General features: G+C 53.8%; 2 protein-coding genes across 23 annotated transcripts in view; one reads left to right on the plus strand and one right to left on the minus strand.

The window, feature by feature from the left end:
- Tsc2 (TSC complex subunit 2) overlaps window positions 1-8399 on the plus strand; it is a 35661-nt gene extending 27262 nt beyond the window's left edge. For 9 of the 17 annotated variants that reach the window (XM_021150057.2, XM_029471417.2, XM_021150060.3 and 6 more), the window contains 15 exons: window positions 72-224; window positions 314-426; window positions 1573-1785; window positions 2472-2675; window positions 3315-3383; window positions 4327-4457; window positions 4731-5221; window positions 5423-5498; window positions 5667-5753; window positions 6399-6585; window positions 6748-6887; window positions 7583-7661; window positions 7729-7820; window positions 7901-7999; window positions 8089-8399. In XM_021150057.2, the coding sequence (XP_021005716.1) occupies window positions 72-224; window positions 314-426; window positions 1573-1785; window positions 2472-2675; window positions 3315-3383; window positions 4327-4457; window positions 4731-5221; window positions 5423-5498; window positions 5667-5753; window positions 6399-6585; window positions 6748-6887; window positions 7583-7661; window positions 7729-7820; window positions 7901-7999; window positions 8089-8253 (2299 nt within the window). In that variant the 3' untranslated portion in view covers window positions 8254-8399. The remainder of the gene's footprint in view (window positions 1-71; window positions 225-313; window positions 427-1572; window positions 1786-2471; window positions 2676-3314; window positions 3384-4326; window positions 4458-4730; window positions 5222-5422; window positions 5499-5666; window positions 5754-6398; window positions 6586-6747; window positions 6888-7582; window positions 7662-7728; window positions 7821-7900; window positions 8000-8088) is intronic. The other 8 variants (XM_021150058.2, XM_085833066.1, XM_021150063.2 and 5 more) reach the window with 1 other exon arrangement.
- Pkd1 (polycystin 1, transient receptor potential channel interacting) overlaps window positions 8397-16734 on the minus strand; it is a 49521-nt gene continuing 41183 nt past the window's right edge. For all 6 annotated transcript variants that reach the window (XM_029471413.2, XM_021150070.3, XM_029471415.2 and 3 more), the window contains 12 exons: window positions 14237-14355; window positions 13957-14159; window positions 13693-13887; window positions 13197-13336; window positions 12458-12570; window positions 11542-11683; window positions 11287-11412; window positions 10907-11081; window positions 10501-10791; window positions 10285-10419; window positions 9903-10208; window positions 8397-9808 (listed from right to left, as the gene is read on the minus strand). In XM_029471413.2, coding sequence (XP_029327273.1) covers window positions 9341-9808; window positions 9903-10208; window positions 10285-10419; window positions 10501-10791; window positions 10907-11081; window positions 11287-11412; window positions 11542-11683; window positions 12458-12570; window positions 13197-13336; window positions 13693-13887; window positions 13957-14159; window positions 14237-14355 — 2413 coding nt within the window. In that variant the 3' untranslated portion in view covers window positions 8397-9340. The remainder of the gene's footprint in view (window positions 9809-9902; window positions 10209-10284; window positions 10420-10500; window positions 10792-10906; window positions 11082-11286; window positions 11413-11541; window positions 11684-12457; window positions 12571-13196; window positions 13337-13692; window positions 13888-13956; window positions 14160-14236; window positions 14356-16734) is intronic.

Raw genomic sequence — 16734 nt, forward strand, 5'->3', positions numbered from 1 at the left:
AGGTCCTGCTGGCCTTCAGGAGCTGAGACCCTGCACATACAAGCAGGAGATGGACACTCTTACTCCTTTAGGTCCCCTGTGGGAGAGTTCCTCCTGGCAGGGGGTAGGACCAAAACCTGGCTGGTTGGAAACAAGCTTGTCACTGTGACAACAAGTGTGGGAACCGGTACACGGTCGCTGCTGGGCCTGGACTCTGGGGACCTGCAGGGTGGCTCAGATTCAAGGTGACTGTCCCTCCCCCTTCTGTGTATACTGTGCTCCTAGAAACCCAGGGGGACCATGGTTGACTCTGTATGGTCACTTCTGTCCTTAGCTCTGATCCTAGCACACATGTGAGGCAGACAAAGGAAGCACCGGCTAAACTGGAGTCCCAGGCTGGGCAGCAGGTGTCCCGTGGGGCGCGGGACCGGGTCCGCTCCATGTCGGGTAAGACTATACCCAAGCCGTCTCCTGACATGTGCCCATTATCCCTCACGTACCTCTCAGTTTGCCCCAGTGTGCAGAAGAGCTGAAAGACTGTTGGCTAGCTTTGTGACTGGCCACTTCCTGATGGCTCTTGGATGTGGTCATTGTGGCATACTTGTCTCAGTCTGTGTATAGAGGCATGGTAACTCTGCTCATCGGGGAGTGAGGCTCCTGCAGCTCAAGAGCCTGGAAGTCAGGGCACTCTCTGTTGTGATTGAGGAGTTGTGGGTCAGTGGGTGAGCATCAGTCTCTTTGCTGCTCGGTTCACAGGAGGCTCCTCCTCTTCCTCCCCCTCTTTTCCCCCCTCTTTTTTTTTTTTTTTTTTTTAAAGATTTATTTATTGATTATATGTAAGTACACTGTAGCTGTCTTCAGACACTCCAGAAGAGGGCGCCAGATCTTGTTACGGATGGTTGTGAGCCACCATGTGGTTGCTGGGATTTGAACTCTGGACCTTCGGAAGAGCAGTCGGGTGCTCTTACCCACTGAGCCATCTCACCAGCCCCTTTTCCCCCCTCTTTTTCCTCCTCTTCTTCCTCCTCCTCTTCCTCCTCCTTTCTCTTTCTCTTCCTTCTTCCTCCTTCCTTTTCCTTTTCTTTTTTGTTTTCTTTTTTGTTTGTTTGTTTTGTTTTTCTCAAGACAGAGTTTCTTTGTGTAGCCCTGGCTGTCTTAGAATTTGCTCTGTAGACCAGGCTGGCCTTGAACTCACAAAGATCCACCTGCCTTTGCCTCCCCAGTGCTGGGATTAAAGACATGCACTAACACTGCCTGGTTTTTGGTTGTTTTTGCATTGATGTTCTCCCTGCATGTGTGTCTGTGTGTCTCCTGGAACTGGAATTACATATAATTGTAAATTGCCATGTGGGTGCTGGGAATTGAACCTGGGTCCTCTCAAAGAACATCCAATGTTCTTAACCACTGAGCCATCTCTCTGAGGCTACCACTCTTGAAGGGCCAAACCCAGGGGCTAGGGCTGTCCTGTCTCAGTTTTCCTTGGGCATGGGCCAGATGCTTCCAGGCTGGCTGGACTTTGTGTCTAAGGGTCTGCTCTTTGCTGGAGACTTTACTGGGCAAGTGGTCACCAATTCTAAACTCCCTTGTTTTTAGGGGGCCATGGCCTTCGAGTTGGTGTCCTGGATACTTCAGCTCCCTATCCCCCAAGTGGCCCTGCTTCTCTGGGACCACAGACGGCGGCAGCAGCGAAGCCCGAGAAGCCCCCTGCAGGAGCCCAGCTTCCAACAGCAGAGAAGACAAATCTGGCAGCCTATGTGCCTTTGTTGACCCAGGGCTGGGCAGAAATCTTGGTCCGCAGACCCACAGGTACTGAGAGAGCAGGCAGCCTGGAGAGTGCCCAGTGGTCTTCAGAGCATAGGGGCATTGAGACATTTGCTCTGAGGCTGCTCTTCAGAGGGGTGGTGGCTGAGGCACTTGCAAAAGTGCCAAACAGGGCGACATGCCCTTCAGACATTTAGTCTCTGGGTGTAGAAGACCAGAAGATGAGACTGAATGTGGGCAGGGCAGATTCCTTCTGAGTCCTGAGCCTGCAGGTGGCTCCCGTCTCTGCCCTCGTGCTTGAGCCCATCCCCTTTATTATGAGCACACAGGCATTAGACAGGGCCAACTTTCAGGTAGTCTCATTTGACCTTGTTAACTTCTTTACCATTTCCACAGTCATGTTCTGAGATCCTCTCTGAGTTTAGCACATGAATTTAGCTTGCAGCAGGGGCATGCCAGTCACCAAGAGGGGCTTAACAAAGAACCTAAGTCCAGGAATAGTCGTGGGTGCCGTGTGGATGTGGTACAAGGAGAAGGCTCTGGGCTGCCAGGCTGTCTGAGGAGCCCCAGCCCTGAGGTGTGTCTGAGCCTGGCCTGCCTGGCCTCAGTCTAGTGCTGCTCTGGACCGACGCAGGGTGTGAGTGGGTATAGGCTGTTGGAGATAGTGATAAGGGTGGGGCATGACTGGGAGGTATGGCCTACAGCTTAGGTACCACCCACCCCACCCCCAGGAAACACCAGCTGGCTGATGAGCTTGGAGAACCCGCTCAGCCCCTTCTCCTCAGACATCAACAACATGCCCCTGCAAGAGCTGTCCAATGCCCTTATGGCTGCTGAACGTTTCAAGGAGCACCGGGACACGGCCCTGTACAAGTCATTGTCAGTGCCAGCGGCTGGCACCGCCAAGCCTCCTACTCTCCCACGCTCTAATACAGGTGAGCACAGAGCGTGCATGGGCAGTGCCGAGCTCAGATGCCCAGTCTGACTACAGCAAGGCTTCCTCTATGGAGGCCTCTCACGTGTAGTTTTCAGGGTGTTTGGGGAAGATACTAGTGTTCTGGTCCCTAAAGTTTAGGAGCGGGCTCATGCCTGCTGAAGAAACTCTCTTCCTTGGAGACTGGTACCTGCTGCCACCATCAGGATGCTGCTGAAGGTTGGCAGTGTCTGGATGGAGCTCTTTGGAGTCTTTGGCGGCACTTCCATGACGGGCTTGGCCTGGGGTGAGGAGGCACTGCGGGCAGCTGAGCACACCCTGGGCCTGGGGTGGGATGCCTGAGCCTGCCTGCCTGCCTGGGTGCTCCTGGCCTGCCAACCCTGCCCAGCTAGGCCCTTGATCACATGTGGCCACAGATGGCACTTGGAGGCTGAGGACATCCATATGTCAGCAGCTGGCCAGCAGTAACCTCCCAGAGGCTGTGCATGCAGTTTGGAGAGCTGGGAGCCCTGTGTGCCGGCCCTGGCCGCCGCTGGTCCTCCCCTCTGTCCTCTCCAGGCCCGGGGCTATGCCCGTCCTCTCTGCTCGGCCTTGTGCAGTCTCTGCCGCTGACGAGGCTACTCGCGTGGTTCCCTTGCAGTGGCTTCTTTCTCCTCCCTGTACCAGCCCAGCTGCCAAGGACAGCTGCACAGGAGCGTTTCCTGGGCAGGTATTGGCGCGTCCCTGCGAGGAAACCATGTGCTCTGCCTCATAGACGCTGTTCTCCTCACCCCCCCCCCCATCTGCTCACCCTTCCATGGCTGGCTGGGCCTCTCATCACCCTTGGGGAGTAGGGTCCTGGCTGACATGAGGACATCTTGTGTAGGACACCTGTGCTTAGCCCATGGGGACCCTTTGACACCTATCCTGAGCTGAGCTCTGCTTCTGAGCTCTTGTGGCCTCTGACTGACGGGCTGGGTAGGTCTCCTTTTTCCCTGTGGGTGGCAGCTGTTGGGGTTGAGCCTGGCCCTAGGGCCCAGGTGAGACCCTTTGCTAGCTACTGATGATCTGATTGTTTTGTGCATCTCCTTTCGTCATAGCAGTTGTCTCATGTGTACTGGAGCCAGTTTTGGAAGGGCACTGTATACATGGCTGCTGGAGTGTGGGCAGTTGCTAGGGGAGGTGTCAGTCAGGCTGCACTGACCCTTGATTGCTTCTTACACATCCCCTTCCCTGGCATGCTCTGCCCAGGGACTTCATCCCTCCCGTCAAGTACCACACTTGAAGCTTCTGTTTTCAGAGTGGGTTGCAAGTCTGCATATAGGGACATCCTGTCAGCTTCTTTCTCAGGTCCAAAGCCAGAGCTGGCTTCAGGCCCTGCACCCCTCCCACGCTGGAGCCCTGTTCTCCTCCTTGCCTTGCTAGTGATGCAGGGGTGGGTGGAGCTGCTGCACACTGGCCTGCTGGAGGTGTTAGAGCCAGGGCTCCCCAGGCCTGCAGAGTCCATCTCAGCCTGCTCCAGTGGCAGCGGCGGGCAGAGGGTGGACAGCTCTGCAGGCGCTGCCCTTCCACCAGGGAGAAGCTGGTGTCCAGGGAGAAGCTGGTGTTCTGAGGTCACCTGAGCGTCCGCCCTGCCCAGCACATAGCAAGCTTCCCTGTCTGTGTTCTCCCAGACTCGGCCATGGTCCTTGAGGAGGGAAGTCTAGGAGAGACTCAGGTGCCAGTGGAGCCCCCCGAATTGGAGGATTTCGAGGCGGCATTAGGTACAGACAGGCACTGCCAGCGGCCTGACACCTACAGCCGGGTGAGCATCATGGGAGCCATAGGGAAAGCTGGGGCAGGCGACAGCGTCTACCTCAGACCTCCTGGCTCTGTACTGACTTGCTGTGTGAACTTGATAGGCCTTTCCCCCATGTTGCTTCTGCTCCCACCCTCTGGGTCTCTCACCCTCTATCTGGGTGGCATTTATTGTGGTCTTTTTCAGTTTGTCAGAAGGGATGGCAGGCCTGGAGGGGGAGCCAGAGGCCCTGGTGCTTCAGTGCCTCCTAACAGTGTTTCTTCCAAATTGTCTTTGCAGTCATCCTCAGCATCTAGCCAGGAAGAAAAGTCCCATTTGGAGGAGCTTGCTGCAGGGGGTATCCCCATTGAGCGGGCCATCTCCTCTGAGGGGGCTCGGCCTGCCGTGGACCTCTCCTTCCAACCCTCACAGCCTTTGAGCAAGTCTAGCTCTTCTCCGGAGTTGCAGACCTTACAGGACATCCTTGGAGACCTAGGGGACAAGACTGATATTGGACGGCTGAGTCCTGAGGCTAAGGTCCGGTCCCAGTCAGGGATCCTGGATGGGGAAGCAGCTACCTGGTCAGCTGCAGGTGAAGAGAGCCGTATCACAGTCCCACCTGAAGGTCCTCTGCCTTCCAGTTCTCCCCGCTCCCCCAGTGGCCTCCGGCCCCGAGGCTATACCATCTCTGATTCTGCTCCATCACGAAGGGGAAAGAGGGTAGAAAGGGATAACTTCAAGAGCAGAGCTGCGGCCTCCAGTGCTGAGAAGGTGCCAGGCATCAACCCTAGGTGGGCACAAATCCCAGGTTGCTACCAACTCCAGGGGATACACTTTCTTCTTGGCTGGAGCTCCCATACACTGCACGGGAGAACAGGCAGCCACGAATTGTGTCTTCCTGTAGCTGGTGGGAGCCATAAGGAGGGTGGGTCCTTGGCCGTTGAGTTTAGGTCCTGCCATCGGCCCCGCCCTGACCAATGCTTTCTCTGTAGCTTTGTGTTCCTACAGCTCTACCATTCGCCCTTTTTTGGTGATGAGTCCAATAAGCCCATCCTGTTGCCCAATGAGGTAGGCCGGCCTTCTCTCTGCCACAGTAGGGGTGGGGTCACAGAGGGTCTGTCTCCTCTTGGGTCGAGACAGTCATCCTGAGGACTGGTGCTATGTAGCTGTCTGGGTTGGTGGCTGGTGGCAGGGTAGTGTCTGCCCTGAACTCACATAGGCTCTGTGTGCCTGCAGTCCTTTGAACGGTCAGTACAGCTGCTTGACCAGATTCCATCCTATGACACTCACAAGATTGCTGTCCTGTATGTGGGAGAAGGCCAGGTAAGGCCCTGGGGTCAGCATAGGACTACTAGGTCTCAGCAGTGGGTCAGAGTTCAGTCTCTGATCCTTTGATACTCTGGAGGCTTGGTGAGTCCTGAGCCAGAAGCACAGCCATGAAATGCCAGGCCAATGGGTTGGTATGCAGAGCTGTGAGAACTGCAGGGTGCATACATGCAATAGCAGAGGTCTGAGGTCCCAGGATGGGCCACTGAATGAGTGTAGCTAAGTGGCAGGACAGAGGGCCATCATGGACAATCTCACAGCCCAGTATATGAACATGAGCCATACTTCTTATGAGGTAGGGACCCTGGACTACTTTGAGCCACCATTATTAATGCCAGCATTTTGAAAAGTATCCCTCTGCTGTGTAGTGCCTTGGTGGAATTAGGTCATCACTATCCTAGCTAGAGGAATAGGATTGGGTTTGGTTGCAAGGTTACGGAGCAGTGCTAAGGTTCTGGGTATGTTGATTTTGCTAGCTGAATGTATTATGGGTAGAGAAGGGAGGGAGGCCAGTTGGCACCCAGGTCTATAGACTGAACAGCTGTAAGCATGACGGTACTGAGTGGGGGATGGCTTCCCATCCGTGCCGAGCCTGCCAGGTGACTGAACTGTTACTATTCTTGTCCCTGGATCTCCCCACAGAGCAGCAGTGAGCTGGCCATCCTGTCAAATGAGCATGGCTCTTACAGGTACACGGAGTTTCTCACAGGCCTGGGTCGCCTTATTGAGCTCAAGGACTGCCAACCAGACAAGGTGTACTTAGGTGGACTGGATGTATGTGGCGAGGATGGACAGTTCACCTACTGCTGGCATGATGACATCATGCAAGGTGTGTACTCCTCTAGGTAGGCCTGCTTCCAAGCCCTGCCTCTGGAAAAAACAAAACAGAAAACAGGAAATCTGGAGGGATACAGAGGTCTGAGCCTGGGCCCTAAAGTGCAGCATTTGGTGTCCTGTCCTGGCACCCAGTCCAGTGTCACCCACTCTACAGCTGTTTTCCACATTGCCACCCTGATGCCCACCAAGGATGTGGACAAACACCGCTGTGACAAAAAACGGCACCTGGGCAATGACTTTGTTTCTATCATCTACAATGATTCTGGTGAGGACTTCAAGCTGGGCACCATTAAGGTGAGTGAGATTTCCATGTGCGGTTGCCTAGGCAATGGCTGTGCTCTGCCATTGCCATCACCAGACTCAGCAGCAGTCCAGGCTGTCTACAAAAATGACTGCTGATGTATCTTGAAGTGGCCTTGAGTGTCTTGGGAGGGTACACTTTTGGGCGCCCCATGCACTGGGACAGGCTATCAGAGACACAGGAGACATGATCACAAAACCTTCCTTCATATATAGGAGGAGCTGTGGCCCTCAAGACTAACTAGGTGAATATGTCCTGGTGGGTGTACAGTGCTCAACAGGAGTGTTTTAAGGGTCCTTGTTGGACACATTGTAGCACACTTGGGTCTGCATTGTATCACAACTGAGAGATGAGGCAGGGCTCTGGGAAGCTAGTGTATAGGAGGGGCCCATGGGCAGTATCGTCCTGGGAGAACACTCTCAGCTCTGTCACTTATGCATAGTCTGTGTATCGGGAGTACTTTAGGAGTGCCAGGAAGCCTGCAAGACAGGGTGTATGTTTTATGCTGAACACATAAACCTGCATGTGAGTGGGCAGGCCCAGATGCAGAGTAGGCTGTTTAGCCAGAGATGTCAAAGGCAAGTGGCCAAATGCCGCCTCATCGAGGTGATAAACCTCGACGCAGCCGGGAAGCAGAGTGGCCTTTAGCACATGCTCACACCGGGTGACTTTCCTCTTGTTTGGGCAGGGCCAGTTCAACTTTGTCCATGTGATCATCACACCGCTGGACTACAAGTGCAACCTATTGACCCTGCAGTGCAGGAAAGGTGAGGCCCAGGCTGGGTAGGGTGGCAGTTTTGGCCTGAGCTGGGTATGAACAATGTGTCTCCACAGACATGGAGGGCCTCGTGGACACCAGCGTGGCCAAGATTGTGTCTGACCGTAACCTGTCCTTTGTGGCCCGACAGATGGCCCTGCATGCAAATGTGAGTGGTGGCGGCGGCGGCAGCCTGGGGAGATAGTCGTGTGGTTGCTCACTGTCACCATCCTGCTCTGTCTCCTCCAGATGGCCTCACAGGTACACCACAGCCGATCCAACCCCACTGACATCTATCCCTCCAAGTGGATCGCAAGACTTCGCCACATTAAGCGTCTCCGCCAGAGGGTAGGGAGGACAGGGCTTCAGAGATGTGATGTCTGAATCTGGTTGAACAGAACTTCTGGACTCACTGCCAGAGCTTTCTCTCTCTCTAGATCCGTGAAGAGGTGCACTATTCAAACCCAAGCTTGCCTCTGATGCACCCTCCAGCCCACACCAAAGTCCCAGCTCAAGCCCCTACTGAGGCTACACCCACCTATGAAACAGGCCAGCGGAAGCGCCTCATTTCCTCCGTGGATGACTTCACAGAGTTTGTGTGAGGCCAGCAGATCCGTGACTAGTCCTGTGGCCAGCCATGTAGCTGGCCCGTCCTTCCCTGCCCAGTAACACCTGACTGTACTCCTACATGAAATAAACTGCACATGCACATCTGGCCCTTGGAGTTCAGAGAGCAGCACAGACAGCAGTCAGACAGCTTCTTTATTTGACTTTGTCTTGTCTGTTTGGGGTTGGGGCAGAATCCAGGCTAGAGCTGCAGCTGAGCCCACAGAAGCAGGCAGGTGCCATCACATACATTCTCTTTCCCCTGCCCGCCATGGGGGCAAGCCCCATTGGTGGGCTTGTCCAGTAACTTCTTGGCATCTTTCATCCCACAGTAGTCCTGCCCTTGCTCAGATCTGAAACCAGCAGATCTGCGTGCTGCCTGGCCCCAGACAAGGGAGGAAAACAAGGCCATGGTGGCCCCAATTGCTGTCCAGCACCTGCCCGAGGCCAGACTCGGATCCAGTAATAGCTGCAGCTTCCCCTGTACCCCTGCCCTGGGTAACAATGGACCCATTTTCAGCCCAAGTAGAAAATACTGACATACAAAAATATATACATTTTAACCCCATATAAATTATTGATGGTGGACATAGAAAGCAGATGGTAGCTAGAGGGCAAGTACGCTGCAGAAACAAGACGGGTAATAACTTAGGGGACGGATAAAGGAGAAGTGTAGCTTAGCCCTCCCTCCAGCTTAGATTTTTAGCAAGAGGAGATGGCCACCTAGGGGTAGAGCTGGGCGCAGCCCGCTGAACCTGAGGACTTGGGGGGAGAGGGAGCGAATAAATTAGCGTCTTGGAGGCTGGGTACTCACTTGGTCCAATACTGCTGTGTCCTCCTGTAGGGAGGGGACCCTGGGTCCTGGCTGGCCACACAGCCTTTTTAAAGTGCTGAAGCCCCATATGTGGACAGGTAAGGAAGGCAGCAATACCTGTACCCAAAAGAACTGGCATGCAGCCATTCTGCCTGGCCCAACCTAGAGGGCAGCAGAAGGTAATACTGAGTGGTGTCCACCCTGGCTCTGAGAGGCCAGTGTGAAGCTCAGGCATTCCCAGGGAAGGGAATGGCCAAGACCCCTAGGGCCTAAGTGCTGCTGGGGTAGACCTTGTTATTAGGCCACAGGGACACCCTGTTGGGGCCTACAGTCTGATCCAGCCCCTGACTGGCCCGAGAAAGGCGGCTGGGCAAAGCTGGCCGAGAGCCTGGGAAGCAGCCAGGGGAGGGAGAGGAAGGAGGTCCACTGTGCCCATGGCCTCGAAGGCTCTGGAGTTGTTGCTCCAGCTGGTAGACGTCCTCTGTGGCCTGGTTGAGTCGGTCAAACTGGACAAGCAGACTTTCAAACACAGCATGGAGACGAGAGGGCTCTGGTTCCAGCCTCAGCGTCGAGCGGCTTAAGCTGGCGCTCGGCCCGTCTGGTTGGCTGGACGAGGTGGACGGGTGTGACGCTTCTGAGCCTGAGCTGGGCGGGAGCACAACTGGGGATGACTTGGAGCCCCTGGATGAGCGGGAAGGCAGTGGATCCATCCCTTCAAAGCGGACTTTGTGGCGAAACTGGGGGCGGCACAGGGGCTCGGTCAGTCCGGCTGCACCCTGGGCTCGCGAGACCCAGGGTGTGTCCCTCTCCCCCCCACTGGGCCGTACCCACCTCCTTGACCTTGCTGAAGCCCATCCAGAGCCGAAGCCTACGCAGGAAAAGCTCCACCATCTCATAGTCCTGGGGTTCCCATGCTGGGCGGTAGAGCTCCCCACGCAAGGCGTGGTACCGCCAACGCAGGAGGATAGCCCCTAACCTCAGGGCACCCCACACTCGCAGAGCCCAGAGCCCCACACACAGCAGAGGGGACAGGTACCAGGACTCTGAAGGGCACAGAGTGGGGACCCTCGCCCCAGGGCACAGCACCAGGAAGGCTCGGGCCATGTTGTAGAGAGTGTCAGCACCAGAGGAAATAAGCTATGGAAAAGAGATGCAGGTGAAGGCATAGCCTGGGGGAGGCCCTTCCCTGGGATACCACACAACAGCGACCTACCAGGATGGCCATCTGTGCATAGGCCACGCCGAGCAGCACCAGGCCCAAGGTGGCTCCCATGAGCTCGGGCAGGGCCCGACACAATGTCTTGCCAAAAACAGACCACTGGCGCACAAACCGCAGCTGCTGGGCAGCCTGTGGATAGGAGGCAGTCAGCCTTCCCCCAGCCATGGCATTCTGATCCTAGTCACCACCAGACCCCACCTTTGACCTCACCTTGACCAAAAGCAGGAAGAGTAGTGAAGCTGCCAGGCCACGGGCCACAGAGCCCAGCTGAGCCACTTGGTCGAAGCTAGTGAAGTGGCGTGGATGGTCGTGCACAAAATGGGTCCATTGGCGATCAGCAATGCCCAGCTGGGCCAGGCGTACAATCCCTGTAGCTGCTGTCAGTATCACCAGTAGGCACCGTGCCCAGGTGTCAGGCCTTGCTGTGCACGCACACCCATCTCTGCGCCAGGTCTGCACCTCGGCCATGGAAAAGTATAGGGCAAACAGCAGCAAGCACACCTGGGGGCAGGACGGGGGGTGTAGAGAGGAGATACGTGATGGGTGTTGTCAAGTGTTCAGATTCCTGTGGGTGTGATCAGGATCCCAAGGAAAGATGTCAAGTAGAAAGGCATACCGAGGTGAGCAGTGGCAGAGACAGGCCAGTGCTGAGTCGCCGTAATGCAAATGGGCGGACACTGAAGGCAGCCAGTGCATGGCCGGCTACAGGGAACTCGAGGCGCAGTGTAACAGCAGCATGGAGCCCCACAGCAGGGCTGTAGCGGGTGAGTTCTACAAACACTGCACGGCTCCTGCATGGAGGGTGCTGTCAGCATGAGGGACCGTGTGCATAGGAGCATAGGATACAGGATGACACGGGAGACACGGAAGGGACGGAGGGAGGGAGGGGCACAGGGGATTCAGGGCTAGGCATGGGGAGAGCAGGCTACAAATGAGGCTCAGAGCCTGCCAAGGGAACGGCTACTTTCCTACTCATTTCCCCGACTCAGCACCCACCTGCTGTCAAGCCAGTTGTGCAGCTGCAGGAAGCCCAGCCGTGCACGGCTCTCCTCCAGACTCAGACCTAACTCCTGTATGTAGCCCCCACTGTCATACACTGCACAGTATCCCCAGTACCAGGCGCTGTGGAGACAGGGCAGGGTTGGAAACTCCCTAGTCCTGAGAGTATCTGATAGGCATGCCCCCAAGGGGGCCAGAAGATGCTCTAGAGAACGTCACCCAGGTGGGGCCTTAGGCTCTTGTTCTACTCACCCCAGCAGGTCCGGTGCAGAGTAGGCCCATGTCTCAGAGCCATTTTGCACCACACTCTGCCAGCCAATGCCATAGTCACTGGTGCTCAAGCTTCCTGCTGCTGAACACATGTGCTCCGAGCTAGAAGGATCTGAGCAAAATGCTAGAAAGCAGAGAGCCAGGACTCAGGACATACCCAATGGGTGACTCGCTCTTCAACTGAGCTGAGGTCCTGTGCTGTGACCTCCCCAAATCTCTTAGCCACCCATGAAGCAATTATGATGTTATAAAAAGGCAACAGAAGGGGCTGGAGAGATGGCTCTGCAATTAAGAGCACTGACTGCTTTTCTGAAGGTCCCGAGTTTAGATCCCAGCAACCACGTGGTGGCTCACAACCATCAGTAATGAGATTGGATGCACTCTTCTGGTGTGTCTAAAGACAGCTGCAGTGTACTTACATGTAATAGTAAATAAATCTTTTTTTTTTTTAAAAAGGCAACAGAAGAAAACTAACGAGGACAAAAGTTATACAGTTAAGTCGAGTTCAAATAGCTCAGCTGCAGGTTGCTAAGGAAGCAGAAGGGTGACAGAGCATGGACCACCACCCCCCAGCAGGGTGACAGAGCATGGACCACCACCCCCAGCAGGGTGAAAGAGCATGGACCACCACCCCCAGCAGGGTGACAGAGCATGGACCACCACCCCCAGCAGGGTGACAGAGCATGGACCACCACCCCCAGCAGGGTGACAGAGCATGGACCACCACCCCCAGCAGGGTGACAGAGCATGGACCACCACCCCCAGCAGGGTGACAGAGCATGGACCACCATCCCCAGCAGGGTGACAGAGCATGGACCACCATCCCCAGCAGGGTGACAGAGCATGGACCACCATCCCCAGCAGGGTGACAGAGCATGGACCACCATCCCCAGCTTACCTTCCTGCAGTCGCACCTGCCGTAGCCGTGGAGGGCCCAGCTCAGGGCTAGACTGGTTCCCATGGACATAGGGCAAGAACACATGTGACATCCATGGCCAGAACTCATCAGACCTGCCAACAATAGTCAGTAACTGAGATCAAGGCTGTCAGGGTCCAGGAAGTGCTGCTGTAGCAGCTGGAAGGGACCATGTTTCCATACTTCTGGACCGATGGGATTTGGGACAGATAATTGCCCTGATATTATGCTGTGTACCACAGAAGACTAAGCAGTGTTCCAATTCCCTCCCCACTGGGTATCCCAGCACATTTCTGATTCTGACCACCAAGCAGTATCTAGATCAGGCATCTTTTGCTTCTCTGGGCCACACAGAGGTTTCCATTACACAGGTTCATTTTGTATGACATTGTGACATGTTGTTGCCTATAAAGATCATGCTTGAGAGCTATACAACTGAGTTTAAATGGAATCAGAAATAAAAAAATAACAACAACAACAACAAAAACAAAAACCCATAAAACATCTCATGCTTTAAATAGAAAATGTATGATTCTGTGTTAGGACTCACTCATAGCTACCCCAGGTTACATGTGGCTCATGAATTGTAGGACACCCTTGATTCTAGACACTTCCAAATGTTCCCTACAGGGTGGGTGGACTAAAGACAAAAGTGGGCATTGGTGGGCATAAGTGCCACCCTGGCCCAGTGCATGAATGTATATGTCCTGAGTGTCCCTACCGGGTGATGGCCAGAAAGGCTTGGCTATCCAGCTCCTGCTTGATGGCACTCTGTAGGCGATAGGCGTGACCATGGCAAGAAGCATCCCCATAGTTGGCCAGCAGCGTCACCAGTAAGAAAAGCATGTACACCAAGAGTCTCTGGGGGACAGGGATAGATGGCTGATCAGCTGATCCCATCCCACAGGGCTAGAGGTTGGTTTTAAAACTACCCTTGTTGGGTGTCTATACTAAGGAATGGCAGTATCATACTGTGGTCATATAGTCCTATGGCTAATAAGCCTCTTGGGGGAAGACACACAGATGCTGTAAACGAAAATGGCCGTGCCGAGCACCCTATAAGCTAGGTGGGGGTGGGAACGTGAGTATACATTGACACGGATAGGGGCAACAGGTGACAGGTGGACAGGAAGTCCAAAGCCCTGACTATCCACTGGAGGTCAGGAGCAGGATAGACAAGGGGAAGTGAGGAGGGGCTGCTGGTGGCCAGGGCTTACCTTCAACATGTCATGGAGCCTCTTGACCTTTCGAGCTTCCTCCTTTGCCAAGAAGAGTGCAAAACCATGTGGGGGCCGCACACGGGGCACACGCTCACTTACAGGGGTTACAGCTGGGCTCTCTACCAGAGTGTCATCTTCATCAGGGTGAAGCCGCTTGGCCACAAGGGAGAAGTAGAGGGCTTCCAGCAGGACCTGGGATAGCAGTGTGATCAGCTGGCAGGCACGAGACTGGTAGCCCCTCTCCTCCAAGAACCCTCTCACCTTAAGGGGCTCCCAGCCAAGAAACGAGGCCAGGAAGCTGGAGCTGCTTGAGAGAAGCCACATGACACTCACGCTGGGAGGGAAGCTGGCACCAATCCACCCTGAAACTGCTACAGCTACAGCTACCAAGAGCAGGCTGAGCCCATGGGCCAGCGGGGCACACCAGGCAGGCAGCAGTCGCTTCTGAAAACTTTCCACCAGTCCTGGAGACACACAGACAACTGCATGGCTGCCAGCCCCAAAAGGCCAGGGAGGGATGTCCTGCCCTGTGTGAGTATACCTGTCCTGGAAAGCCTCGTCACTGGGGACTGATCCCAAGTCAGGCCCATGCTGGCTGGCCTCTTCTCCCCCATTGTCTGCAGAATCAGGGTTTCTGTTTTCTCTCCAGGAACACTGGACCTGCACAGGAAAGGGCCATGAGTGTTGCGCATCCCCCGAGGAAGAAGCTGCAGTGGTGTGAGTCTGCACTCTTCTGGGAGCCATTGCTTCAGCATCCTAGAGCCCGGAACCAGGCGATGTGATGCTGGGCTGCATGACATCATGGTCACTCTCCTTGCTTCCTGTACACACACCCACTGCCCAGGGCCCAACTAAGGGACTACTAAGTCCATTGCTTACATGTTCTGTCCTGGCATGACCCAGTGGCCCTTCTCCAACCTCATGCCAGCCACACAGGACTGTGTTCTAAACCCTGCATGTACTCTCCAAGTGCTGCCTTGTAAAATGCTGCAGAGGTGCACACTCCTGTGTGCTTTGTGCTTTTAAAAAGCCAGTCTTAACCGGGCATGGTGGCGCACGCCTTTAATCCCAGCACTTGGGAGGCAGAGGCAGGTGGATTTCTGAGTTCCAGGCGAGCCAGGGCTACACAGAGAAACCCTGCCTCAAAACAAAAACAAAAACAAAAACAAAAACAAAAACAAAACAAAAAAGTTATCCAACCTTTGTGATGTGACATGAAAAAAATTTGACAACTTTGTCTGCCTAGGCTTTTATTAAAGGCATCAAATTAGTTACAAATAGGCAAAAATAAATCTTCTCAGTAGCAAAACTGTTCAGAACTCAGTTATCAACCTGCCCTGTGGTCAGTGAGGTTAAATCTCAAGGATCAGAAGATATATTCTAAAGACCTGTATGTGGGGGGAACCAGGGGACACTAGGCTTTTGAGCTCAAGAGTATATTAAACAAAGTTCTTCTGTGTATTGGTTGAATTGGAGCTCACTGTGTAGACAAGACTGGCTTTTTTTTTTTTTTTTTTTTTGGTTTTTCAAAACAGGGTTTCTCTGTATAGTGCTGGCTGTCCTAGAACTCATTCTGTAGACCAGGCTGGCCTCGAACTCAGAAATCCACCTGCCTCTGCCTCCCGAGTGCTGGGATTAAAGGCGTGCGCCACCACCGCCTGGTTGAGACCCTGTTTAAAAAACAAACGAACGAACAAGCAAACAAGGAAGAAAGGCTAAGAGGACAAAAAGAAGACATGAGACTGCCACACTGTCTGAGGGGACATTTCCATCCTTACTGGTACTTTCTGTGTCCCCAGGGCTCTTAATTACATGCTCCACACCAAGTGTTTACCTGCCACTGAGCCCTGCTAAGTGTCTCTGGGTTATTGTCACTTAATTAGCAAGGTTTATCAAGGCAAGCACCCACAGAACAGCAAATAAATGGAAATGTTTTTTCTTTAAATTGACTTTGCTGCTGAATATCAAAGTCATAAAGCATTTAGCTAAGAGTTTAAAACTTGACATTTAATATCAGCATTCTCATCTAATGAGGAATAGGCACACCACTTCTTACAATTCATCCAACCTATGGCTGTCTACAGAGCACCTATGGAGACAAATACTGTTAAGATGCACAGAGCACCAGGTTTTCATCAGATTCAGTCAGCTGCATAAGCAAGCTGTTCCCGTCACTGTTCAATGAGTTACCAGGCACAGGGCCACTCTCAACTGGATGCCAAAGTCTTGGGGAGTACTGGCTAGCACTGGCCTCCATCCCTGCTGTGAGGCTGACACGGGGATAAGTGGAGTCACCAGGATGCTGACTGTCCTTTAAGCATGGAATATAAGGTAATGTGTGATAGACTGAGAACATGAGGGAGCCAGGAAGACAAGGTCAGAGAACTAAAGAGCTGGTACAGAGTGCCCATAAAGCAGGCTGTACAGAGCCCAGAGAATAGGTCCTAGCAGTGGTCCAGGCAGAAAAGGGCATGAGGCTGGGCAGTGGTGGCTCACGCCTTTAATCCCAGCACTTGGGAGGCAGAGGCAGGCAGATTTCTGAGTTCGAGGCCAGCCTGGTCTACAAAGTGAGTTCCAGGACAGCCAGGGCTACACAGAGAAACTCTGTCTCAAAACAAACAAAAACAAAAACAGAACAAAAAAAAAAAAAAGAAAGAAAGAAAAGGGCATGAGATGGGAGGTACAGCTGGGAACGCAAGAGTCCCTGCATTTGGAAAGAAGCTCAGAGAATCTATTAAAGAATGATGGCAAAGAGTCACACAGTACAGACTCCTGTCTCAGTTACCTAGTAGGGACATAATCTCTCGGGGGACTCAGCCCTGGGCTGTAGAAGAGCTTCCGGTGAGGAGCTGGTAGTGACTCTTAGGTCACAGGGAATCCCATGCCATGGTCAGTAATTCAGAGACGTCTCCCTTTCTACATTCCGGTATACTTCACACATCACTAATTTCTGGTGTTTGAAATTTAGAATGAGCTAGGTGGTGGTGATGGTGCATGCCTTTAATCCCAGCACTCAGGAGACAGAGGATGGTAGATCTG

Source organism: Mus caroli, unplaced genomic scaffold (genome assembly GCF_978045245.1).
Source record: "Mus caroli unplaced genomic scaffold, Mus_caroli_1 scaffold_18, whole genome shotgun sequence".
NCBI lineage: Eukaryota > Metazoa > Chordata > Mammalia > Rodentia > Muridae > Mus > Mus caroli.